Source organism: Microtus ochrogaster, linkage group LG2, assembly GCF_000317375.1.
Source record: "Microtus ochrogaster isolate Prairie Vole_2 linkage group LG2, MicOch1.0, whole genome shotgun sequence".
Lineage (NCBI taxonomy): Eukaryota > Metazoa > Chordata > Mammalia > Rodentia > Cricetidae > Microtus > Microtus ochrogaster.
Window position 1 is genome coordinate 52,297,153 of NC_022028.1, and position 27,778 is coordinate 52,324,930.

The following is a 27,778-nucleotide window of genomic DNA, read 5'->3' on the forward strand; positions in this document are numbered from 1 at the left end:
ACTTGGACATGTTAGGCAGCTTGGGGCAGTGCATGCAGACCATGGCCTGGTGGCCCCGCCTCCACCTCAGCACCTGTGTGTGGGACAAAGACCTACAGAGGACACCACCAGCTTGAGAGCTGTAATAGACTTTGTAATAGTCCTGAGAGCTGCTCAGGACTGCATCTAAGGTCTGCTGATAGGTAAGGCCACACACCCAGACTGTCCCTCTACCGACACGTGGTAAACCAACACGAACTTCCAGAAGCGTGGACAACAGCCACTTCCATCATGCTCCTTCTGCCAGCTCTATGTGAATCAAACCCTAGTCCAGGGTCAGGAGCTGTGAGCTCTGAGGAAGACGAGGGGAACAAGTGGAGGAAGGGTACAATGGGAAATATGGCTCCCAGAGCAGTTCCTGCTGTGTCCCTTCCTCTCCCTGGGACCTTGGCAGCGTCAGATGCCATGGGAAGGGGATGGTGTTTGCATGGATCGGGGGATCCTGCTGCCCCGACACGCCCTCTCCTGACTCAGCTTGCACCTTCTTCCCTACGGTTTATCTCTCTAGAGTACTTACAAAGCTCAGCACAGCACAATGCCAAGTTGTTATTGAACTGTTCTGTGTCTACGTTGCTACATCACTCTTGACCAACGGCTGAGCCTACTGTTAGAGAGGGTTGACTGCATATTCTGTCTGCTGGACACTCACTTTCTTCTCTTATTGCCTAAACAATACAGGGTAACAAATGGTGGTCCAGCAAATCCTGGGGAGAGAGGGCGCAGAAGGCCCTGCAACAGTAGGCAAGGGCTGGACAGCTAGAGAGCAGGGCAGCGAACCAGGTCTTAGACCAAGAATGAGGCTGTCACCCACCAAAAGCAGCGCCAGTCACAATCTGTCCGTGCTCCCGACATCAGCTGACCCTAGTGAGGAGCCACGTAGCCATGCATGCCTTCACAGTGGGGTAAAAGACACATTTCAGAGACCAAGGCAGCCAGGCTGAGGCCAGGGGAGGGGCAGATGGCAAGGGGCTGCAGGGTAAGTACATTGGGGAGTGTAGACCTCAATTTGAAAGACCTTATCCTCCCAGGTTTAGGGCTCCAGGGAAGCCCAGCTGAGGGGAGGGAGCTCCCCAGCTGCACACAGCAGGCAGGAAAGGCTGGATTCCACCACTTCCTTGAATCCAAAGGAGGGACATGCTAAGAGGCACAGTCCTGGGCTCTGCCAGACGCCACATAGGCAGCACCCCAGCAATCAGGTCCCAGACTAGAGGGTGACCTCTCTGATCTCCTTCTCTTCTGTGGATCTAAGGAGCAGCATCTGTGAAGGAACATTCCAGATAGGAGACGGGCAGGAGGGAAGCAATGACAGCTGCACTGCTTTCCAGTCTTTGGGCCAGGATCAGCTGCAGAATGCAAAGGAGACCCCAGAGCAGGTTACTCCATGGGAGGGGCGGAGAGGCTAGGATGCACTCAGCCCATCCATGGGCTGTGCTGTGGCTGGTTGTTTTCAGGACTGAGGATCTCGCTCACTAGAGAGCGCTACCAGAAAGAGCAGAGCAGGGAGCCCCTCCTCTACCATCTGTCTCCGGTTTGTGTGCACTGAGTCCTGCCTTCTCCACACCAGGAAAGTGTTTTCCTCAGTAGGAAACTTATGCAGCTTTACTCCAGAACACTTCGAAAGTGAAGGATGCACAAAGCAATTGTGAAGGCCATTTGTCTATCTGTCCCCTATGGTAGGGGACACCATCATTTTTCTTTTCCTTTGTTTTTTGCCTCAAGATGGTACATTTTTCTCCGTGAGTTAATGTTTGTTGCCCTCCGTTCTGTTTTTGAGACAGGACCTCACTATGTTTCTGGGGTTGGCCTGAACTCTATGTAGACCAGCCGAGCAGGAACTCACAGTAATGCACCTGTCTCTGCCTTCAGAGTGATAGGGTTCAAAGCGTGTGCCACTACTGCCTGGCCTTAGACACCTTTGAACAGTGCACACCATCTTGCTGTCTCCTTGTGGAAAGAACTGTGGAGGTGCTGGGGTTTATCCAGGCAGGTTCTTGTTGTCTCTGTCTTTTGATCTGGGAGAGGCAGAGGTGCTGGTTTTCTCCCCACTTCTGCAGCGTGGGTTTGCTGGGCCAGAGTCAGCCGAGAGTTGGTTGGTTTCAGTCTTGTGTGTCTGCAGGCACTGATAGGCAAAAGCAGCTCAATCCGTGCAGATGCCATTGCTGCCCGCTCTGCTCCAGAGGAGGGCATGCACCACCCTATGGCCCCTCAGCCTCCACGCAGTAACAGCCGCTCGCCCGCTAGGGTAATAATGGCACGCTCCCTTTGGAGCTTATGCGAATGCATGGGACCATGAAGGACACTGGTAAACAACATCTCACAGGTAGGATGAACAGGGAGGAGGAGGAGGAGGAGCACCCTGTCCAGAGACGCTGGAAAGGATCTAGAGAATACAGTCTTCACTTAAGCTCTCTAGAGAATACATTGTCTTCACTTAAGCTCATTGAACCAAGCAGAGCTGTGAGTTTTCTCTTGAGCTTTCCCTGGCTATTTCATGGTGACCACAACCTGGCCTTCCCATGCAGGTGTTATGAGCATGTGCCACCACAGGTCAGGCTGCAGAGCACAGAGACGACAGATTCTCCTCAATTCCCTTATCAGCCTTTTGGAAGGTGAGTGGGTGGAACTTGGATCAAGGGACCATCAATACCTGGGGCACCTGAGTTTAGCTCTCACATCGCAAGGCTGATGTAGCCCAAAAAGGACATAGGCTTTTCTGAGAACACGCCTGTCTACGCCTCATCTCTACCAACCTCCTGCTTTGGGTTCCGTGTAAATACAGAGAAAATTGTAGCCCAGCAGTTGGCTCACAAAGTGCTGTGCAGAGACTCGGGGAGTTGGGAGGGCGAGAAGCTGGATGCTGTGCAGCATCTGGGCCGCTCTGCTCCAGTTGGCTGCGGTTCACAGCAACAAAGGTAAGGGGGGGAGGCACAGAAAGAGGAAGTGGCCATAGAGAGCACAGGGGCCAAGGCAGGAGACCCATGGGTCAAGCAGCGTGGCTTGAAGGGAACAGCCTGCGGAACAGGACGGCACCGTAGAGCCTGGGGATTTGGGTGACAGAGAAGGGGCTCCTGGTCAAGCGGTGCTGAGAGTCAAGACCAATAACCTCAAAACAGACAGGAACCCCATGAGAGCCTATCAGCACTGCAGCAGATCCCGTGGAGAAAGAAAGCAGTGGGGGCAGCTGGAGGCCTCTCAGGTGCAGCGTAAGAAGCAACTTCCTTCCCATCCTGTCTGCTTCTAACCAACTTGGAGCCACATTCCACACCGAATGTCCTGACACTTTCAACCAACCTCTGGAGGCCAGGGTGGACCTGGACACAGGCCTTCTGCCTGGTGGGAGCCACAAGACAAAGACTCTTCAACACAGCGTTCAGAGACATCAAGGCACCTCACATGACTTTCAGGACTCCAGGGTCAGGTGCAGCTCACCCTCTGGCCTCATCAGGCCCAGCTCTCAAGCCAGCTTCCTGTTTCATCACCAGCAGTCTCTAGCCCATCACCTGCTTTCCCCTTTAGACTCGGTAAGCACAGGTCCAAGTTTGGAACTAGTCTCTGCTGTAACCTTCTCAGTGCTCTGGTCCTCCACTGTCCCACCTGTGGTCCTGGGTGATGCTGCTCTGGGTCCTGTGTGCAGCAGAAAGTGGCTGTTCTACAGCATCTAGAGCCTTCACTCAGGTCTTAGCACGAGGCTGCTCCACCATGCTACTGCTTTCTGAACTTGATGTCTGCAGCAGGATCTGCCATTCCTTCACCCCCATTCACAGCAGAAGACAGAGGAAACCCATTATTCCCTCCAAAGGATGAATCGCCCAGAGATCAGCACAGGTGTATCTTGGCAGTCCTTACACCGCCCATGCACAGAGCCGCGCAGGTGTGTATCTTGGCACTCCTTATACCGCCCGTGCACAGTGGGTCATGCATCCCTCTGTGCGCTCCCCACAGCCCCACGTGGTCTCCCTCTAGCAGACATTCTTTGATCCTATGTCTTTTCACATCCATCACAACCCTCTGGCTTCGGAGCCACCATCACTTATGCCATCAGCACTTCCACGAGGTTGTCACTGTGCCTCAGCAAGCTTGAAGGCACAGGTGTGCCAGCATCAATGCCCTCCTTCTGAACTGATTGAATGTGTTTGCTCCTTACTCCTGGGAAAGCCCATTTCCTGTGAACATGGTCTGTGGTGAAGATGAAAGGGCCATGAGACAGTGTGGTGGCTGCTGGCTGGCAGGGCAGCCACACTCCCTTGCCTGGTTTCCTGGTCCATGTGTTGAGCCCTGCATCAGTCTCTATCAGCACAAGAGCTCATGTAGCTCTCACGGCCTTGGCTTGACCCTTTCTGCCTACAGGCAAGGGTGTGGAAGAGGTTCAAGCCATAAAGTGCTAGCCTAAATTCATCATAATCACCATGGGAACAGTCAGGACTAAGAGCATGAGCCCAGAAAACATAGAACCTGTAAAGCCACCATGAAGCTTTCAGTTGTCTAGAGGACATAAGTCTTCTGTGTGGCCCCAAAGTGAAGCTGGGGGGGCAGACAGAAGGCATAAGGACTCAGTGTGAATGTGAGCATTAAAGCAGCCAGAGCACTGGGTCCTCCGTCACTGAAGACATCAGGGCAGAGATGATCTGGCATGGTGAAAGCAGATCGGCCTGGAACACACCTTAGCATGCACAGAGCTCCACCATGCTCACGAGCACCCTGACACGCAAACATGTGTTCAGATGTTCCCAACCCATCTGGATCTGGGGTTACTGGAGCTACTTTGCATTCAGTAGAAACATCTCCAGGGAATCTTAGAACCAGGTGAAACATTCACAGCCTACTGTGAACCAAACTGGACGGGGTACACCAGGACCACGTGCTTAGTGAGTGTTTCCGGGATGGGAACATGCCTCTGCTAAAACTTATTCTCAAGTTCACCTGGCAGTTAACATACAATTACCCAGGATGGGGTTTGCCACTCAGGCCCCTCCAGGTACCTGAAGCAACATACTAAACTCAGGTGTGCTCAGGCCACTGCTGGGTGGGCGCTCCTGTGGATGCTCCAGACCAAAGAGCTTTGCCCTGGAGAACCCAAGCTGTTGGCTACAGGGTGGAGGGTCTTTCTGGTACAGGCTCTGCACCTTATATGGGCATGTGGTTCAGGGTCCTGCTTCCCCAAAAATGTTATCTAGGCGTTTTCTGGTTTGGTTCTAGGTAGGGTCAGGTAGCCCTGGTGTTGCTCAAGGGCTGGAGAAGTAACCCTTTCCAAATTTAGGAGCTGTGTCCCATAATCTGCAGGCTCAGCCCCTGGAGCACTGGGGAGGTCTGCAGGTCTCAGCCACTCTTGTTTGACCTGCCAGAGGCACAGTGAAGGGAGGACTTAGAAGGAAAGACCACAAAACCCCACAGCCAGGGCCAGCTGTCCTTCCCACGGACAGACCCACCGCCTTCCTAGTTCATGGTCCTTCCCTAAAGAGTGTGGCGAGTCCGAAGCGAGAGTCCAGGAACCGTAACACACCCACACAGCTTAAATTTTACAAAGGGAAAAACAATTTTAAAAACTGCAGCTTTTAAAGTTTGAAAAAGAGCCCAACCTTGGCTCACTGCAGACTTGCACCCACCAGGTCTTCCCTGGAAACCAAAGCAGGCCCCCCGAAGACACGAAACCCTGTGCTGACAGAGTAAACCCCGCCACCCCACTGGGGCTCTGTGCCCCTCACACGAGGGCAGGACAGTGCACACAGTGACAGCTCTGCAGCGAGGGGACGCTCTGGAGCCCCAGGACTAAATGGGAGGAACAGGGCAGTGGGTTTGCTCACTTACCAAGGTGTGCAGCTTCTAAATAGTTCTGCCACACCCAAAAAACGAGAGAACAGGCGGCACTGTCCAGAGAGCGGCTTCTTGCCTGGTAACTCCCAAGCACACATTTTCATTTGGCGAGTTACCAGCAGTGCGGCCCTGGCCAAACCACGTAACGGGAAACAGGTGACGACGACAGCACACGCCATGGTGCTGGGAAGTCACAGAGCTCACATACATGAACTGCCGACATGGGCACACAGCCCACTGTAAGGACATCGGCTATCATGGCTGCTGTGATGTCACAGCTCCTGGGCATGCCTTGGCTCAGGTACTGCCTTGAATGACCCACGAGGACAGACACACTGGGCAAGGTTTCGAGGAGACAGACAACAGTGGGACCATTGACTCCTAAGCCCGGAGTCTAAGCTGAGTCCCCACTCCCCAGGGAGCGGAGAAGCCCCGGTTATTCCATTGACCCCTTGTGTTCTGAGTGCAGACTGAACCTTGGAAAAGCAACCAAACTGACATTCAGCCTTTCCCTGACAGCCTGAGGTCAGGCACACGTGGCCCTGGCCTCTGTCTCACTTGGCTGGGGAGACAGGGACCTGTGCTTCAGTGACAACAGCAAAGGTCTGAAAAATAAGGAAATTCCTAGCATCCACCTGAGATGGGACTTGGGTCCCCATGGGGCACTTGGCTGTCCCGCCCACCAAAGCTGTTGGGGATTGGCTCCACACGATGGCCAAGATACCCAAGCATCCAGTCTAAGAAGCAGGGATCCTTCAGAAAGTGCTCCACCCGAATGGCATGGGACAGAGACAGTGGGGCCAGGAGTGTCTGCAAAGTTGGCATCAGGCACTCTGCTGACTTCCTAGCTCCTCCCTGGGGTAGGGGATTACGTGCTTTCAAACTCCCGCTGGCTCAGGTCAGGGAACCCGGGGTTCAACAAGCAGCACCAGTCGTGGCCACTGAGGTGGCCTGCAAGCACTTACCAGGAAGCGGACATCATCAAAGCCATTCAGCAGCAACTTGCTCTCATACTGCTGCAGGCCGACTGACTCCAGCCACTCCCCGACGCTCTGCTCCAGCGTCCGAGAACCTGACGAGAGAGGAATCGGCAGACGCTTGAAAAGGGAAAACCCATTAAGGCGGTAGCAGCGGCACTCAGAGGAAGACAGATGGCACTGCCACATCATACTCATTACCATAAAGCAGCCAGACTATGTACAAGAGAGCAGAGAGAGCAGCACGCAGCTTCTGCTCTCTCCTCCGTGCAGGCAGGGCAGAGCTGCCTGGTACTGTACACGGGCCAACTCGGGCGGCTGCTGCCCACTCACACCCCACCGTGTGAGCTGTCCGGGACCAGGGCCGAGGCTGCACATGCACGATCTTGCCCTAGGGGTTGGGGGAGCCAACCCCCAGCGGTCTCTGGGTCAACTCCTAATCAGTGTCCACACAGAGGCATGGCAGAAAGTCTGTCCCCATAGGCATTAGAGGGGGACACTAGAGCTCCTAAGTGCCCACCAGCCTGGCCGCTCCTCTCCATGCAGCTTCTAGAGCTGCTGCAGGCTCTGGCGAGGGGCTAGTTCTGCGACCTTGCAGCATAAACCAGTCAGGCGCGAGCGAACGCGTGTCTTCATGCAGCTGAGGGGCACAGGCACACAGCGAGGGCTCCGGGAAGGAAGCAGTGGCGGCTGTTCACAGGGGCCCAGCACATGCAACACAAGCAGCACACAACATGGCAGGGGGAGAGAAGGGACTTTTACTTGTTGTCCCCCAGCAGTCCCGGAATAAGCAAACCATGGCCCCAGCTCTTTGCGCTCCTAGCTCAGGACAGTCAGGGGGCAGTGTGGGAATCAGGCTCAGGTGTGGCTCTGCTGGGCCAATGGCATGGTCTTCTACCGGGCTGTGTGGCCAGCAAACTTGGGTGCCTCCAGGGCTGAGACGCTGAGTGAGAAGCTGCCTTCCTGGTCTGGGTTGGCTTCTGGGAGTGCGTTGTTGTTCATTCTCCCCGTCTTCAGTGGCCGCCGGGCTGTTCAGTTCTTGGTCAAAGAAGACAAAACCCAAGCAGATAAAAGAAGGAGGCGGCACTTGTCTGTCAGGAGCCGGCAGATCGTCTATTTACACTGCGCTGCTCTCTGGCCGTGTGGCACACACAGCTTTCTTCCTGGGGTCTCTGGTCTCACCATCTCCACAGACGCACAGGCAAGGGGAACAGTTATTCACTGTGCTCTACGGTCGGCACAGGACTGTGGCAGTGCAGGGAGGACGAGAGTTCAGTCCTTCCCGGCAGTCCTCAGATGTTCTGAGCTGGACGCCTTCACGTATCCCACCTTACTTCTTTGGTTCTTGCAGTAAGAACGGGCAAAAGAAAGATAAAGAAGGGGAGAAAGAGAGAGCTTCAAGGCAGGAGAAAGAAGCAGCAGCTACAGAGACATCACCTCCCGGGGACTCTTCTCGACACGGTGAAAGTCATTCTGCCGTTACTGGCAGTCTCTGCCCTTCAAGGCAGGACAATGCCAATTTGCTTGTTTTAGGGACCCTGCTGACCAACTGTGGCAGCCGTCACTCCTCTCCTGTCCTCCGCAGAACAGATGGTGGGTGGTGACAGGGTAGTCTCTGGATGCAGGCTGTAGCAGTGTTCCAAAATGCCGAGTCTGGGGGCTCCTAGACTTGCCCTTGAATGGAAAGTCAGCTCCAGGAACCTACGCAGCAGGCTCTTGAATGCTCATGAGCTTGTATGGCCCCCACTGCTGATTCATTCCTGCTTGTAATCCCAGGGCTGGGCAGCTGTGGTCCAGGCTGGTGGATGTGCACGCTTAGAGCCGCAGCAGAGTGCTTTGTCTCAGGCTCCGGGGCTCCACACTGCTGGCTGCCGGCTGCCGGCTCCTCAGTCCTTGCTCACTCTCGTGTCTGGCCCTCCCCTTCCTCTCCTCCCACCCTTCCCCCTTCTACGCTCAGGAAAATACATCAGGGATCGGACATTGGAGCAGAAGCTGCTGCTGCTGCTGAGGGAGCCAGAGTGAGATGACAGGTTTCCTGGGAGCGATGCCGCGGTGCAGACGAAGGCACCTCAAGTTTGGGGGGCAGGAAACTCTTACAGGCACAGAATAATCATGCCTGTAACTTGGGCTGGCAGTTTTGAGGACAACCAGGAGAGGGGACCAAGGGGCAACACAACCCACAGTTAACTTGTCCCTTTAGGAAACATTGTCCTGTTCAGCAAAAAAACGGCAAAGCGAGGCTACTGCACCTGCTGCTCCTCAGAGGAGGACGCAGGGGCCAGGCAAGGGAGCACACACCTAGAGTAGGACACTCAGCCAGGGAGGGGGAAAAGGTCACAGATAGACAGGAACCACACGGCACCGGCATCTCAATAGGTCACTACGGGCATTGTGTCCAGAGGGACCAGGCCTTTGGAAGCTACACTCGGAGCTACTCTATAGTGAATGGGGAGTACAAACAGAAGGGAGCCAGGCTATCGTCTCTACACGGCAGGCCTTTGTTAGTGTGATGGACTGTTGGTAGCTGGCAGAGGCACGAAGCAGTTGTAAGACATGTCTTTTGATAATTTGGGTATCTAGCTCCAGTGTCATAGAAATGGGCATGGCTTCCATTCACTCAAGCGCATGAGTATCTGATGGGTTTACTATGCGGTAAGTGGCTAAGAGGTGCTGGAAGGAGCCTGGTACTCAGGTAGGATGAAATGAATGACTTGCCCTGGAGTCTGTATTTAGAACCAGGATTTGAACTCAGGGCAGTACGGCTCCAGGAGCCCAGACTCTGCCCAGCAAAGCCCATTTCCTTTCTCAAATAGGACCCACCCCGCCTCCATCAGGCCTCTTGGCAGGGCAAAGATGTCTAAGACTGGGAAGGGCCAGGAAGAGTGCTGGGTCACAGCTAAAGGAGGTGCAGGCACGGAACCCTGGAGAGGGGGCACACTCATCAGAAAGGGAGGCTGGGCCTCCTCCGAGATGGCCTAGTTCTGGGGTCTGAAGGAGGGTTCTGGGGCACTTTAGGGACCTCTCTTCTGAGAAAGAAACCTGGCATGATGGCCCATTTCACAAAAAGGAAAAGCAAGACAGACCTTACCCCAATGGCTTGGATGAACAGAGTGGCCTGTTCTGTGGGGATCTGGGTAACACGGGCGGAAGACTGAGGGATCCCGGAGACTCTGACAAGTGCTGGCAGGGAGCACACTCACCCAGCCCAGACTGCCAGAGTAGTAAACAAGGCATATGGGGCCATGTTTTCAGGGCCAGCTGGTGCCAGGGCCACGTCAGGAAGTAACCCCAGTGTGGCCATTCTGATGAAGTCCGAAGCAATGAGCGACCGGACAGCCACGACATTACAACCCCTTTTCTTCACAGCCAGCCTCATGTTCAATCCATACACTTGCCCCCAGAATGCAGGGCCGTTTCTCCATAAGGTCCAGAGCAGGGCGTGGCCCAGGCTGGCCCCTTTCTCCTACAGACGTCTGTTTTGGGTCAGAGAAGAAGCTGAGGCTGCCAGGGCCAGGGAGAGGCCTGTGTTTTTACAAGGTGGGGAGCAGTACAGTACCTGAGGTCTTCTGCTGTTCCTGAGAAAAGTCAATTCCTTCTCCAATCGAGCTCATGATTTTCTCAATCTGAAACAGAAGGAGGAGAGCAGAGGGGTCAACTCGGGGTCAGCATCGCCAGCTCACGGCCAGCCCCACCTGGCTACCCTCCCAGGGTCTAAGGCAGGAGGGTGTGGACTGGGGATGGAGACGCGACCCCTTTCCTGGACTCGGAAGCCCAGTGGTCTGCACTAGTCACTGCTCGTCGGCAGAACTGGGGTTTCCCGAGGACACAGTGCCAACTTTGCTCTGTTACGCTCCGAGCACCTAGAGTCATGCTTGGCAGACCGTGAGCACGATGCAGATAAGTGGTGGCCATTACTGCTAGCCCTGAGGTGTGTGTGTGGGAGGGGGTTGTGTAGCCCTGGATGGGAGGCTAGATGAAGTTTTGCATGCACTGGGGGAAAACAGACATCAAAACTGACCTTCCTCTGGACCACAGCAGAGACAGTGAGCCTCAAAGCAGCTAAATGGCCTCAGCACAGCCCCTGGTATGGACCACCTGTCTCAGCACCTGGCTTTGCTTACTGGGGGCTGGAATCAAGCTGCCCCATCTGCGCCTCAGTCCAGTGTGTTCGGCCAGGGGTAGGTCTAGACAGCCAGACAAGGATCGCCTGTCCCCCTTTCTTGGGCTGCAGTGATAATGAGCTCATTCACAGCTTCTTCCAAAGCCATGAAAAGAGGGACCTTTTGTACCAAGGCTTGGATGCTCTTCCCCTAAGTGCAAGTAAGGAGCCTGGGTCTGACAATCAGAAAAACAACTCCCAGCTGGCCTCCAGCTGGCAGACAGGGCGTGCAGCTGACACCCAGGGGAGCACAGACTAAGTGCCTTCTCTCTCCCTGAGGCCAATCCAGCTCACATCCTCAGCTAGAGCTCAGTCAGAAAGCACAGGGACACAAGTGAAGTAAAGCAGCCTATGAGCAGACTGTGGTGGGGATGTGTGCTTGCGAGACGGTTCCAGGGTGGGTCTGCACTGCCCCTGGAGTAAACAGCCGCCCACACATGTCCCTACATGATTTCAGGTGCTGACCCAGACAGTCAGGAAAAGACCATCAACCTCTAAAGTCTGGGATGTAAATACATAGAGACTGGATTAACTCTATACCATGCTCACAGGAGATGCGCAATGGAAATCAGCTTGTGTTCACTGTCCTCTGTTCCTATGAGGGTTCCAGCCTACTAAAGCCTAAACTTGAAGCTCAAATAAATATTTTTATTGTGTATGGGTGTTTTGCTTGCAATAATGTCTAAGCACCACATGTGTGCCTGGTGCTTGTGGAGCCAGCACAGGGCACAGCATGCCCTGGAACTGAAGTACAGATAGTTATGAGCCACCACATGGGTGCTGGGAATCAAATCCAAGGTCCTCTGCCAGCAGCAAGTGCCTTTAAACCCTGAACCATCTCTTCAACCACTCAAAATATATATATATATTTTTGAAATTTTTGAGACAGGGTTTCTCCATGTAACAGTCATGGCTGTCCTGGAACTCACTTTGTAGACCAGGCTCGCCTTGAATTCACAGATATGCACCTGCCTCTGCCTCCAAGTGCTGGGATTAAAGGCACGTGTGCCACCACCGCTTGGCCCCAAAAATATTTTGACTCGTTTTTTTTTTTTTTAAAATATTTATTTATTTATTATGTATACAATATTCTTTCTGCGTGTATGCCTGAAGGCCAGAAGAGGGCACCAGACCTCATTACAGATGGTTGTGAGCCACCATGTGGTTGCTGGGAATTGAACTCAGGACCTTTGGAAGAGCAGGCAATGCTCTTAACCTCTGAGCCATCTCTCCAGTCCTTGACTCGTGTTACTTTTGAGACAGGATCTTACTGTGTAACCATGGCTGGCTTAGAACTCACTACACAGTCCAGCCTTGCCTTGAATTCAGAGATCCTGGCTCTGCCCACCCAGCACGTCACCATGCCTGGCCCATGATGTGTACGTCAGAAACTACAAGACTATTCAGAGACCAGCATGCCTCCTGCTTGCCTTCCATTACCTTTCCTGTCCACCCTTTTAGATGACTTCCCAGACGCGGGCAAACGTACAGACAGCCCCGCCCTTCCACCCTGCAGACATATCTTGCTTTTTCCATTAACCAAGTTCTGGAGCTTTTTTCACGATCACAGAGAACTTGAAATGAGCCACATTGATAGAGCAGCTCTCCAACTATGTGTTTAACAGTTGCCTGGCACTGCCAGGGCTGCAATGAGCTGTTCCGCGCATGTCTTGTGCACATTTACAAGCACGTGAGTGGGGTCACTTCTGTGTGTGTGCTAAAAGTCACAGCTGAGTGGCCTGGGGAGGTGGGTCGGTGGTGAAGTGCTGTCTGCGAATGTGTGGCCCCGAGAAGGATCCCACAGACTCGTGGATAATGACAGTAATAACGGATGTGGGGGCTGTACCTGTAAACTCAGCACCGACGTAAGATGGCAGGTAGGGACAAGAGAGTCCCCAGCTCACTGGCTCGCTAGCCTGGAATGCAGTGTCTTAAGGAGGAAGGTGAAGTCGGCCTCTGACCTCCACAAATGCACCGTGATGAAGCATGGGAGTGCCTGCTGCATTTACACAAGACACCTGCATGTGCATGGAGAGAGCCAGCAGCAGGTCACAGAATCCCTGCTCCCATCCTCAGCAATTCTGCTGAAGGTCTTCCAGGAACGGAGCTCAACAGTGCATGCTGTCAGCTCCTTTCCTCTGCAGGGCGTCTATCTGTGACATTTGTCTTTCCCAGAGTTACAGCGTTTCTGTATGTAACTCCAGCACGGGGGCTCCTGCCCTCTGGAGAGGCTCGCCTGGCCCAGCCTAGAAGACACCTCACAGCCAGGCAAACAGCAGTTACTCAATAAATCCTGCTCCCTCGCCTTCCTTTTCCTTTCTAGAACATCTGTAGAAGAGCCAGGCGCTCAAGGAGGGAAGACCACCTGGGGGAGAACGACCTTCATTCCCGAGGTGGTGTCAGAGTGGGAAGATGGGGACATCTACGGCAGGGTCCCCAAGAGTGAAGTCAAGTGCATTTTATCCCGAGCACGGCACATGTGAGTGAGTGAACGAGTAGGCACTTTCCATTACGATGGCCTAGCAATGAAAAGTCATTGTCCAAGTCACAGTCCGTACCATGGAGAGAGGGCAGCAGTGGGTGGTGGTCCCGTGTATTCTCCTATTCCTGAGATTTCCCAGAGGGCCATTTGACATGAGTGCTGCTTGACCCCAGAACCACCCACATGTGCCAGGAGGTCGGCACAAGCCAGGGTTTCCGCACTGTTCTGTGTGCCTGTGCCAGTGGACACAGCCCTGTGCGCTGCCACAGCCAGGCCACGCTGAAGGGTCCAGTGTGCAGAGGACCTGTGGGAACAGGCCAGTCTTCCGACAGTAGCTGGAACCTACAGAGGTGACATGGGTGTCTGGGAGGGGTTCCAGGCAGCCTTAAGGAGGACTGTGGTGGGCTTTGCTTTCCCTGCTTCCACGCACAGCCCAGAAGCAGAGGACCCGGCACCTGCAGCTCTGGTGAGCAAGGAGAGGCAAGGGGCAGGCGGACGCCACCCCCACGCACGTGGGGTGGGTTAACTGAACAGGGAATGCTGAGGAACATGAGTGTTCCCAGAAGTCTGCTTTCAAGGGAGGGGGAGGTGTGACGGAGGGCATGGTTTTCTCTTTCTGTTGCTTACATGAGTGACTCTGGAGCGATGGCTGGTACTGCACTCCTCATGAGCTGCAACCAGAGAATGTCTACCTGTTAGTTAAGATAAGGCCCTGGAAGCGGTCACAGGGAAAATTCTTGTGTTAAAAAATGTTTTAAAGCCTGGCAGTGGTGGCACATGCCTTTAATCCCAGCACTCAGGAGGCAATGGCAGGTGGATCTCTCTCTAAGTTCGAGGCCAGCTTGGTCTACAGAGCTAGTTCTAAGACAGCCAGGGCTACCCAGAGACACTCTGTCTCAACAAAGCAAAACCAAACAAAATGGAAATGACCCATTTCAGCAAATGTTCAGGATGCTTCTGTTCAGGTGGCTCCCCTGCCAGGGCTGTACAAAACACACTCCCAAATGGCTGGGAGCAAACACTGGCTATGCTGCTGACCTCTGCACAGAGCCCCCAGGACCCTGGATGCCTGCCTGCAGCTGCCCATGGGAGGGGCCTGTCCAGCCACTGAGAGGAGACTGTGCTTTTCTAATAACCGCTGGAGCGGAAGGAAACCTCCTCAAGTTCTGATGAGTGTTGTGTGTGCGCCAGGAAGCGTGTGAGGTGCAGGCAGTCCCTGGGGCACCCTGGAGGGTCAGTGCACTCCTGCTCCTGGGCCCGTGGGAAATTTCCCTTTTGGGTGGAGGGCAAGTTAGAGGCAACACCGTGTCCAGAGGTTCCATCTGGGACCAAGCCAATCAGACAACAGCCACCAGTTAGGTGTGTGCCTAGATGCTGAGGACTCTGCGGGGAGGAGAGAAACTGCTTCTTCTTCCTGTTCTAAGTGTAATTATTAAAGGCGGTGTTTCTGGAGAGCCCCAGAGTTGGCTACTGACATTGCCCAGCTCCTTCCTGCTGCCTGGGGAGCATTCCCACACACATTCCCTGGGAGTTGGAAAGAGTGTCCTCAGGTCTGTCCTACAGAGCTGAAGGTGCTCACCTCCCTCCTCCATCCCCCACTTATGAACTTCCCAGAAACCTGTCTGGCTCTCTTGTTTTTAACAGTTTTAATGGTATATCCCAGCGAAGCCAAGAACCATGGGGGTGGGGGACTGTCTCAGGGCCACAGACCTCACCCTGTGTCTTCTACAGAGTTGGCGTCTTGGTGATGCTCAGGCCCGGTGATAGCAGTGATATCTACTGTTCAGAGCTCTCCCCAGGCTGGCAACTAAACATGGAACCGCGCTTACATAAATGGAGAACACAGGGAGGGTGGCCTACACCGGCTGTGGCTTCTGGGTCTGTCTGGAGTTCCTTCCCTTATTTTTACAGCCTACCCAACTCTTCACCATCCCTGCCGAACCTCAGCCCAGTGTAGAGCTCACTGTGGAGCAGGCAGAGCCTCACATCCAGGGAGGAATCCAAAGTGCCACGCCTTGGCAGATCCTTAACTGCCAGCAGCCTAGCCTGCTACTGGGCCTGAGAGGCACCAAGCAGTGTTTCTGGAGGAGTGAGGTGCTGAGGACCGGGCAGCAGCCTTTCACCTGCCAGAGGCTCACCCCACCCCATCATGTGACCACTGATGCTGACAGGGACACGCCCAGGCCAGGAGTCCCATGAGAAGTCATGGTCCTCTGTGTTGCTCGACCGCCTCTCAGAGCAGATAGGCGCTCAGCCTTGAGTGGGCTTTCACTCAACATCTCAGAAAGGTCAGTACCAGCTGTCTACCAGAGCCTACCTGGGTCTACGGCAGCTTTCACCCTTCCAGACTGAGCTGCAAAAGGCCTCAGGAAAGACAAAGATGAACTGAAGTAAATTATTTGTTCTGGTTTTCTAGTCTTGTCCATGGCTTTTAGAAGAGGCCAGGATGGCGTGGAGAAGCGGGGGAGGGATGGTGCTCTGTGGTGGAGATGGTAAAGATCAGCCAAGGGGTTCAGGGCTTCTTCTCCAGAGGGCCAGGCTGGTAGCTCTGGGTACAATGGACAACTTCTCCTCAAAGGGGACTGTTAGTCTCAGCTTAATCTGTCTCATCACGGGAGGGCACACAGATGGATACCGTATTCATTGTGGTATCTTCTCACTCCAGTGTCTCAGCTTAATCTGTCTCATCACGGGAGGGCACACAGATGGATACCGTATTCATTGTGGTATCTCCTCACTCCAGTGTCTCAGCTTAATCTGTCTCATCACGGGAGGGCACACAGATGGATACCGTATTCATTGTGGTATCCCCTCACTCCAATGTCCCTTCCCTCGCTGCTTGCCTTCTCTTCCAGGCTAAGGGGTAAAAGAGCTGCTCCATTTCAAAAGTGCTTTGTCCTGTCTGTCAAAATGTCTGCCCTCTGTGATGGCCCCCAACATAAAGGGGCAGCCTGGTAGGGAGGAAAGCATGGATGCCCGTCCCTCCAGCCTGCACCTTTGGACTGCAGATACTGGCTCTTGCAGCCTTGGAGCGCCTCCAATGGGTCCCTGCTCCACCCAGGGGCAGGGCCAGTGATCCTTAACTTGCTTGTCAGTCTGACTGGGCTTGGAATCATGTGAGACACACTTCTGGGCATGTCTGTGAGGGTGTTTTCATAGAGGCTGGAAAGAGAAGACACCCCACGGGCTGGGCTGAACTGAGCAAGGAGGAAAGTGAGCTGGGCAGCAGTGCTCATCTGCCTCCGCCTCCTGACTCTGATGCATTGTGACCTGCAGCCTCTACTGCCACCACCACACTCTCCCTGCCACGGTGGGCTGTACCCTCAGACCGTGACTGCTTTTGTCACAGTAATAGGTAAACAGAAAGGAAATATGTAGCTATGACAGGGCATGACAGAAGAAGCCACATGGAAACAAGCAACTGTTGCCACGGGGCCCCCTCCTGCCTGGACGGCCCGCTCTGAAGCAGTCTTTGACTCAAAGTTGCTGGAAACTGCTGAAAAGAGAAAAATTGGAAGACCTAGATTCCAATTAACTTTATTATTGCTTGCCACATAACTCTGGGTTATGTGCCAGGCTTTGGCTTTAAAAAGTGGGACAACTATCTAAAAGATTAATGAGTCTTCGCATTTGGGTTCTGGTCCAGTTTATGCTTAGTGTTTGGCACATGTAGGAGGGACACAAGATAAGTCACACAGCCTAAGGTGGGGCACAGGCCCCGAATTGGCTGGGGATCCTGCTTCTGGTGTCACCTTCACTTTCCTGTCCTCTGTGTGCTGTGATGAAAAAGAGGCCTTTGAGAAGGGTGCAGCGCTGGGGGAAGCAGCATCGGCTCCTCAGGCCTGCCGCAAGCAGCTCTTCATAATACAGGCAGTTAGAGGACAACATGCATATAATCAAGAGTCAATACACCACCACATCCATAAGCATCCTGGGGCAGGCTCAGCTTGTCACCCCTAATTACTGCTGAACAGGAAGAAGTCGTAGAAACAGTACAAAACCCCAAACTTTCTTTCCAGACAGGAACATCTTCAGCGAACATACAATGCACACCCTGCACTGCCGCCATTTAGATGGAGTAATAGATCAGTCACCATAGCGAACAATTACCATAGCAAATGCCAGAAGAGGAGGTGATCAGAAGGTCTAGGGTGGGGTTGGGTAGGGCCTGACTGGGAAGGGCAGGAGGGAACATTCTGGGGTCACAGTCGTCTTTTGCATACTAACGGAATTTGGGGTTACACAAATGTGGTATCTGCCAAAGCTTAGGCAATGACAGCTATGATCTAAGCACGTCTTTGAGTATATATCACCCCACTTTCACGGCCCAGACTACAAACAATTATTGAACTCTAGTTAATGACAGTTTTCTTTCTTTCATTTACTTTTGTTTTCTTTTGAAACAAGGTTTCTCTCTGTAGCCCTCGTTGTCCTGTAACTCACTTTGTAGGCCTTGAACATTCTGATCCACCTCTCTCTGGCTCCTCAGTGATGGGACCAAGGTGTGTGCCATTATGTACTGCTAATGACACAACTTTTTAAAGTTTAGGATGAAATGTACTTATGTTTGCAACTTACCCTGAGACACACCAAAAAAAAAAATAACATGGCTTATTAAATGGACAGAGGATGAGGGCTAAGATGACAGAGGGATGAAGGGCTAAGATGCACAGGGCTGAGTGAAACGACAGTTACAGGACCCAGGTCCAGAGTCCTGGGCCTCAGGCATTTCCTGGCTCAGTCACTCAAGTTTCTTGTAGTTCAGAACTTGGAACAAAATCCTGGGGGAAAATGTTTTAGGAGCAAGTCTTTTAGAAAATATCAAATTATACAGTCAACATGGGTTCATGTTTTCTGTTAAGAACTCTGCTGCTCAATAAGTCATAACATAACCAAAGGCATGCCAAAGCAGAGGCCATGGAACCAAGGCCACACCCCACAGTGGCCATGCAAAGAAAAGGATGCGGAAAGCCTCATCCTGTCCTTCCCTGCACACAGCATGGCTCTCCCATGGCTTGTGTTGTGCTGTGCTGTGCTGTCTCCATTCTCAAAGCAGATAAATCCAGGCCCTGCTGTCTGAAAACCCAAACTAGTGTTCTCAAGAAAGCAGAGTCTAGGATACTGGACAGACCCATAGACGCCAAAGAAGTTGATTCCTGCATCAGGAGCGATAAGACCAGAGGAAGCAACATGCAGGAATGCTCAGCTCTTAGCAAGTTCAGATGCCTGACAGCCTGAAATCCACAAACCCTCCCAGGACACGGAAAGAGCGGGGAGCAGGTGCGGGCATGCTAAAGGCTTGTCAGGCTAACCCCTTCCTACTTTAGGAGGTTATATATCCTTGGAAACATTACAGCTCAAGCCCTGCACAGGAGCGGGAGGGCTGACCACCAACACGGCCCTGTCCTCCTTACAGCCCACCGGTGACATCCACACTCCCAGAGCTTCACTGGCTCTGGTGAATCATTTCCTACTACCTGTCCAGCTTATTTTATGGCTAGGCTCTGCTGTGTGAAAGCTCAGGGTAGAGCTTCAGATCTGCCGGAAGGACACCACTAAAGGCAGTGATCAGGTGTGGGCAAAGCAGACAAATTCTGCCTCTCTCCACTCATGAGCAGAATCTTGGAGAAGCTATTCAACATCGCTGAGCCTTAACACACTCCCAAAAAGTATGAGAAAATTCCTCACTTACTAGGTCACTGCTATGGCCGATGGCTTTTCCTCGTCCCTCTCCTTGCTCCCCTCAGGTCTCACAGTGCAGCCCAGGCTGACCTCAACGTCAAGCTACTCCTGCCTAAGTTTCCTCAGTGCTGGGATTTGCGGCATGTACCAGCATGCCCAGCTAGTTCCGTCTCAGTCCCAGTTTCTTTCTTCAGAGGCTGCTGGGAAGGTCTGTGCTGTTGTATGAAGCATGGCCAGAGAACAGCCTGCGCTTTCCAGTCTGAGTGTGGGAGGCCTGGGTCCTGCTGTCATTCCGTTATCCCCTGATGACATCACTGCTGTGGAATATCACTTTCACTATATAAAGATGGGCATTTGCTTATGCTGCATTTGTTTAACGACGTAAAGGTGTGTTGCTTTGCCTGCCTAAGTCAGCTGATTAGTCTAATAAACTGAATGGCCTATAGCTAGGCAGTGGAGGGATAGGTGGGGCTGGTGGGCAGAGAGGAGAGAGAAGGAGGGGGAAGGAGAGGGAGATGCCAGGGGTCAGCTAGATATGGAGTAAGCAAGAAAGGAGGACAAACAGAATGGGAAAAAAAGTAAGAAGCCCCGAGGCAAAACACAGATGAGGAGAAACAGGTTGAAGTAGTTAAAAGAGCAGGTGGGAAAAGCATGAGGTGAGGCTGAGCTTTCATCACTGACAATAGGTCTCCGGCTGGCGGTCCAAGAAAGCCTACTACACATCACCCTAGAAGATGAAGTTCTGCGGTTCCTCTTCCAGAGGTGGGTCTGTACTGTCTTGGGAAGCTTCAGCCTGGGCCTTCCCGGGCTGAAGCAGGCAATCCTAAGGGCTTCCTCAGCCCAATCCTTAAAAATGTGGATGATATGGTAGTGGTGCGCAGCTTTAATCCCAGCACTCGGGAGGCAGAGGCAGGCTGATCTCAGTGAGTTCAAGGCCAGCCTGGTCTACAAGAGCTAGTTCCAGGACAGGATCCAAAGCTACAGAGAAACCCTGTCTTGAAAAACAAAACAAAAAACAAAAAATGTAGGCTAGAGCTGGATCATCATCTACTTCCTGCCCTGTAACCCACCTGACCAGATGCCATCCTTCTTGCTCTGGGACACATCTATAGTCTTCGTAAATGGCATATGCCAGGCCAAGTGTTCGACACCCCTCCCTCCTCACTCATTTACTGTGGTTAGAAAGGCTTCCACGATTTATATTCATCTCATTCTAAAATAAACAGAATTCCAATTCCTTCAGAGAGTAAACCTGACAGAAGGGCAGAAATGTACCCCCCCCCCCCAACAATCGCTCACTTCTTGGACACAGCTGGTGGTGGCTTCTCCATTCAGGACAAAGTGTCCCAGTGAGGGAGGGCCTTCCTGGTAAGAGCTTTGGGAAGGCGCAGGCCTGTGCTGTCCCAGCAGGGTGGAGGTGAGGGCTGCTGTGTCTGCGGCTGCACAGCAGGTCACAAGACAGGCACATTTTGCTGGAGTCTGCTCTGTATGTAGTTGTGGCCACTGTGAGCTTGTACTTGACTAAAGATCCTCTGCCTGCTACTGACAACAGAGATGGTAGCAGCAGCTCCTAAGTGTGGTCATAGCATCTCCTCCATCAGCAGCTGACAGGTACTGCAAGGCTCACAGTACCCACAGGGGAGGATGGCTGGGAACCACACCCAAACTGTTAATGGCGGTCACATCTGCTGATGGGAATGAGTGTTTGGTGCGTGCGTGTGCATGTGTGTGTGAGGGACACAACACACCCGTAACTTCAGTGCTTGGGAGGCTGAATAGGAGGGCCTAGAGTCTGAGGCCAGCTTGGGCTATAGTGGGACCATGTCTAAAACATAAATAAGAAATAAAAAAAATTTAGAACTAGGACCATCGTTAGTATTAGAGTAAGTGCCTAGTAGATGCAATCTCCAGCCCCATCCCCTACCCCCACAGGGAGAAAAAAGAGAAGAAAATGTAATTAAATGTTACAAAAGTAATGAAACAAGTAAAAGTGCTGTTTCTGTAACAACCAAGTGGAACTTTAAAGAGACTCAATAAAGGGAAGATTTGGAAAATGTGTTCTTCATGAAGCACAGTTGGTAAACAAAAGTTTGAGAGATTCTGAAAGAATTCTATACTCAGATTGCTTCACAAGTGGCTTAATGCTGGCTTTATTTACAAGAAAGTCACACTGTCAGCTCCAGTCAGAGAAGCATTGTGGATGTGGGTCATAAAGATAGGCAGAGAACACAAACTGAACAGAGCCACACTGAGAGAAAGACCAGGTTCCTTTCAAAGAGCACACATCTATAGTTAAAAGTAAATTGATGTTTGTATTCCGTTAAAAATAATGACCTCCTTCTTTAACAGGGCTTATAATTAACCTAAGAACCCCACGGAAGCAGCTGTGCCAGAAGCTGCCACTAAGCAGTGGGACAATGGACAAGAACACCCACCCCCGAAGCTGGGGGCCTGAAATACACGGCAGCACTAACTTTCCAAGCGCCTTCGTTATCCTCCCGGAGCACAATCCCTCTCTTGATGCTTTTCTTAGAAGTCAAGCCTCTCCACCGACTGGAGAACACAAGGCAGTAGTCCTCTCCTTCTTTAGAGAAGACCTGTTTACTTTCACTGATTACTACCTTGGTCCAGTACAAGCAGCCACAGTCTGGCTTGTTGAGCTACCCATCAGAGCACATAGGCATCAGCAGAGCCTGCGCTCTGCTCTGTGCCCAGAGGCTGCTGGAGTCCTAATTCCAACCTCCATCCACACACATGGCAAGTGGTGAGGCAGAACGGTCTTCAGTCAGGCCAGGGCCCAAGCAGGGAGCACAGAAACAGGTTATCAGGCTAAGCCCTTTTCAACACGTGGAGTCCTCTCTACCCGGGCAGACCACAGGACGGGGGCAAAAGCAATTCAAAGATCATTCAGAAGCTCAAGGACACCCAAGGTTATCTAAGAGAAAAAGGTCAAGCTATGGGAGAGGAGCTAACCCATACCCAGCCTGGCCTCTGCCCCACCAAGAATGCAAGCCCACAGAAATGGCATCATTGTTCCCCAAAGGCACAAAACAAAAGTTTCCATGCATGAGAATTCTGAGAAGAGCAGAGATCAGCAACAGGGCAAAAGCAGGGAAGCCTGGCTTTGGAGGAAGACGTGAAGGTGCTCCTGCCAATCTGTGCCTAGTGTTCTGTCCCATTCCTGCTGATGCAGAAGGTCTCTGGCTAGAGCCTGCAGGCCTCTGCTCCTCTGTAGTCACCCACTCTTCACTCTGCAACGCCTCTCAGGAGCAGTCTGGTCTCTGCTCTTCCTGATGTAGCAGAATAAATCTTCACAGTCAGGGCAAGGCTTGTGCTTGGCTGGCCTTTCAGCTAGCTACCACCCACCTCAGCTTAATCCATGCATGGGAGCCAAAGCCCCTCCATGCAGGTAGCAGGGTGAAATGGGGTGGCTGGCACTTCACACACTCGCTAGTGCATACACTCGAAGTTACTGCATTGAGTTCTTGCAGCAGAGGTGGCCTGGCTGCATGCAGCAAGGTCAAGGCACTTGCATACATAGGCTTGGCCCCAACATACTCACAGGCCTCTGAGACGTTTCCTGCGAGGCCCTGGACCCTGGGCGGTTTACTAGATGCGCGAGGAAAAATGAACCTTTAATGAGGTTAAACCCTAACTGCCCCTTAGGCATGGAAGTCGTAGGAGCGCCCCTAAAGAGGGAAGGGGAGGCAACAAATAGTGGCTCGCCCTGAAGGACATGGTGTCTTCCCACCTAGAATTCCTGCAGCTGCACCTTCACCCTGTGACGCTAACACCCTTCAACATGAGCTCACAATGTCCTCCGCTGTTGTGGGATGTTTGTTTGTACTGTGAAACCCCAAGATCATGTTAATACAATTAACCTTGGATCAGAGGCAGAACCAGTAACTAGTTGACAAGAATTTGCCATGCAGACTATGAAGGACAGGGGAAGTAGAATAGAGAGACAGACAGGAAGGAGAAGGGAAAGACTTAGAGATTTGCAGGCTTTTTTTGGTTTGGAACAGAAGGAGAAACGCTCTCTTACTGGGTCTCCAGGTAAAAAGTCAGCTGGTTGCTTCTCGACTTCTCTGATCTAGCAGGTTTTCACCCCAATATCTGATTCCCGTGTCTTTATTGGTAAAAAAAAACCAATTAGATAAAAACATTTGGCATCCAACATGTGGCATGAGATCCCACAGTTGCTTCCAAACCCACCACTTCAACCTGCCATTGCAGTTGCCCCCAGAGCAATGCCCGCCTCTGCACCCTGGGCTGCCGCTGCGTGTCAGCTGCTTATGCTATGGCAGCTGCTTGGCTTCTTCAGCTGTTGCTGCTGCGCTACCCAGCCCCAAGTGCCTCACAGCCCTGCCACCACAGACGGCACAGCAGATTTGGTGAGACACCTGGCAAGTCCAAAGAAAACTCTTTCCCAGATTAGGAATAGGAAATACCACAATGCAGGGAGTTAGGACTCGGTACAGTGCCGCAACGGATGGCTTGGAGATGGAAAAAATAAATGAAGGGATGACCAAGTGAGCTGGGATTGACATAATGCCAATTATAATTACTACCAGCTTGATAATTCATATTTTATCCTTAAATTTCAGCTGGGCAGTGGGGGCACACGCCTTTAATCCCAGCACTCGGGAGGCAGAGGTAGGTGGATCTCTGTGAGTTCGAGGCCAGCCTGGTCTACAAGAGAGAGTGCCAGGGCAGGCTCCAAAGCTACAGAGAAACCCTGTCTCGAAACAATCACCACAACAAAAAAGTGGTTTCATAAGTGTGCCAAATATGAAAAACTGACTGATAAGATATAAGCCTTAAAAGACCTAATGAAAATAAGAAAACTATCCAGATACAGAGGATTCAGACGAGAGCCTCCTGCAGCACTGCATGACGGAACCGAAGAAGAGAGGACCACCTCAGTTCAGCAGCTACTGTGCGGGAACAGCAGACAAACGGAACCCTATAGAGATACTACATTTAAGGGGATTTAAGGAAGTGGTCATTTCATATGTACGCATTCACCCTATGTGAAACAGATGTTAAATTCCTGGGCAACTCAATTATCCCCCAAGACTGGAAAGATATAGCTACAGCAATACTGGTCCTCAGTTACAATGGAGAACAAAGTGGAAAGAGGAACCTAGGGCAATAGAACAATGAAATATGGCTAGAGGTATTGATATTTCCCAAGTCCAGGTCTTGGTGGAGGCCAATGTGCTAACTTATAAAGACAGCCTGAATTTGATGATCACACCTTGGCCTTGTATCATTTAGCAGCTTTGAATGCTTAGGACAGGATGAAGACTCAGGAAAGAAGCCTGAGTCATTCGCTAAAATTACTCAAGGCCTAAAAGAAGACTTCACTGATTCTGCAAAGATTGGCTTCAGCTGTAAACAGAATAGCACCAGATTCAGAAGTAGACAAATATTAATTGAATCACTGGCTTTTGAAAATGCGAAAGGGTGATAAGGCAAGATCAGGACCAACAGATGAATGGATTAGAAATACCGCTTACATTGGATCTCAAGCTTATGATGCTAACTCTGACAGAAGTAACTTCTAAATTTTTAAGAAAAATCAAAATGTTAAGTGTTTTAATTGTGGCAAGGAATGTCATCTGAAAAGGGATTGTAGGCAACGTGTTCCTAGAAACAATATTTTTCTAGAGATAATTCAAATAGAGGGCTCTAGCCTTGTAAAGGCAGAAGGTGTGACGAAGGCCAGCACTGGACTAATGAGTGCAGATCAACAAGGGACAGACAAGGGAACCCTTTGCCATTGGGAACCACCTTAACCCTCCTCCCCCCCACCCCCCGCCTCAAAATCAAATTTGGTTCAATCATTCCCTGTTAGCACTGGAGAAACTCATACACACAGCAATTAAAAGATTTAATGCCTGTCTGTTAAAAACAGCACTGGTCTGGATGTGATCAAGGACAGAACAGCCTCAGCAGAAAAAAACAAAAAATTCAGGAGAGACAATAAAACAATTATTTTGGCAAACTTCTATAAATGATCAAAGACCTACTATCATGATATTAATGGTCACATAGAATACTAATCCCAGAAACAGGCTTCATCTAGCTTCCTGTATATGATTTCAGGCTTGAATCTGAAGCAGGTAACTAGGAACTAAGTTTGTATATCTGGGATGTACTTAATAAATTATGGTCCTTTAACCTCTCAGAGATCTGCTACATATAACATTTAAAATGTTTTAAGTTTTCTCCAGTGAACCATGACCATTGCTAGCAGTGACCTTTGAAATCTACAAGGAGACAATAGTGCCCCACAACAATGAATCTACCTAGACTGTGCTAACACCACAAAGCAGGCAAACACCACCCAAACATCAGCTCTGGATTGCAAACTGCTCAGGACAATTTCAAAGCAGGTAGCTAAGATGGTCCAGCCTCACAGACTACTCCAGCCAGGCCTTCAGACAAGCCCTGCGCTTTCCCATCACACAGAGAATAGATAACAAATGATATAATGATATAGCTAGCTCTCCCAGGACTTGGCTATTATCCCAATTTTCTCAGGGTCCCCTAACGGTGCCATCATCCCTAAGACATCAGAAAGTAATTTTAAGAACACAACAGCCACATTCCTGAGAGATGGGGTATGTGGTTTTTGGTTGTTCAGTGAGTTATGGATGTTTGTCATTATTTGGGGGGTTAGTGGCAAGTTGTTATTGGTCATGATGAGGGAGAAAACTAAGAAAAAGAGGTTAGGTTAAGGGATCTCCTTCTGAAAAAAAAGGGGGTGGAATAGGAATGATAGGAGAAAAGGGTAGATTATTGAATCTACTTTTAGACTATAAAGGAACTACTAGTCTCAAATATTTTACACTGTTATGGATTTTTGTATATTGATACAAACTTAAGGTTATTTTTGTTACAACATATCATAAGGTATTGTACCTCTGCAACTCATTTTGTAATGTAATGTTCTAGTCTTTGAAAGCTATTATTAAAAACTGTTTAGGACAATTAAAATAGCAAACTTGTAGAAAGGGTTTAGATGTAGATAGAAATAGGCTTTCTTTCTTTAGACAGATAGGTGGTCTTCATACACTTCGGAGATCTACAGAATATGGCATTTAAGATGTTTTAATAACACAGGGCTTTTCATGACAGTGAGATATGTCTGCTCCTGGTAGCACCAATTTATTTCAAAGAAGATGATGGCATTCATATGGAATTTGCTTTCACTGTGGCAAAGGTAGATTGTCTTTCAGGGTTCCTGCTTCACAGGAGAAAGTGCCAGGCATTCTGAAGGACACAGAAGAAAGCAATTGAAAAACTGCCAGTACAATGTAGAACAGATCTTCAAATTTCTTGCTTCACTGAAATTCTGCCAGATATTATGGACCTATAGGCTGAAGATGGATGCCCCAAAGTTACAAAAGAACTTTGGGTGACTGTCCAGGTAGCGAGATGTCTCTGTCAATTCTAGTTTTAGAAGTTGCTTACAATGTACCTGTTTACTTAGGCAATATTATATCCTTCTGGAGCCTTTGATGGCATTGAAGACAGATGGTTATAGCTTTCCTTAGATATGATAAAAGATAAATTAGATATGGAACTTTCCAGATACAAATAGACTAAATATTGTAACTGTAATTCTTTTTTTTTAATATTTATTTGTGCAATATACAATATTCTGTCTGTGAATATGCCTGCAGGCCAGAAGAGGGCACCAGACCTCCTTACAGATGGTTGTGAGCCACCATGTGGTTGCTGGGAATTGAACTCAGGACCTTTGGAAGAGCAGGCAATGCTCTTAACCGCTGAGCCATCTCTCCAGCCCCTGTAACTGTAATTCTTACTTGATACGGGTTTTTTTTTCTTTTTAAAGATTTATTTATTTATTATGTGTACAGTATTCTCAGTATTATGTCTGCATGTATGCCTGCGGCCAGAGAGGGCACCAGATACCATCACAGATGGCTGTGAGCCACCATGTGGCCGCTGGGAATCGAACCCAGGACCTCTGGAAGAGCAGGCAGTGCTCTCAACCACTGAGTCATCTCTCCAGCCCTTGATACTGGTTTTGTTACATGTAATTTTATTATGCTAAAAAGTTAAAACCTTCCTTTTTATTTAGACAGAAAGGGGGAGATGATGTGTGATTCCCCTCTGTATGCTGTGAATGTTTTATTACCACTGGTTATTGAAGAAGCTGCTTTGGCCTATAGCAGGGCAGAATAGAGCTAGGTAAGAAAACTAAACTGAATGCAGGGAGAAAGAAGGAGAAGTCAGGGAGATGCCATATAGCTGCCAAAGGAGAAAGATGCCGGAACCTTACCAGTAGGCTTTGTGGTGATACACAGATGAACAGAAATGGGTTAATTTAAGATATAATAGCTAGCTAGAAATACACCTGAGCCATCGGCCAAACAGTGTTGTAGTTTATATATAGTTTCTGTGTCATTATTCAGATCTGGGTGGCAGGGAAACCAATGCATAGTCTCTGATTACAACTGTTCCTACAGAACACACGGTTCCTACGACTGCAGAAGCTAAACTCATGTTTCTAGTGCTCCTGAAGCCACACCTCAGTGCCAGACACTCACCTGGCTGGGGCGAGACCAGGAGAAATGCAGTCCTGTCTGGGCA

General features: G+C 50.8%; 1 protein-coding gene across 5 annotated transcripts in view; it reads right to left on the reverse strand.

Annotated features, from left to right (window-relative positions):
• Anks1a (ankyrin repeat and sterile alpha motif domain containing 1A) overlaps positions 1–27,778 on the reverse strand; it is a 159,251-nt gene that overhangs the window by 13,471 nt on the left and 118,002 nt on the right. For all 5 annotated transcript variants that reach the window (XM_013351202.2, XM_026785430.1, XM_026785431.1 and 2 more), the window contains 2 exons: positions 10,384–10,450; positions 6,816–6,922 (listed from right to left, as the gene is read on the reverse strand). In XM_013351202.2, coding sequence (XP_013206656.2) covers positions 6,816–6,922; positions 10,384–10,450 — 174 coding nt within the window. The remainder of the gene's footprint in view (positions 1–6,815; positions 6,923–10,383; positions 10,451–27,778) is intronic.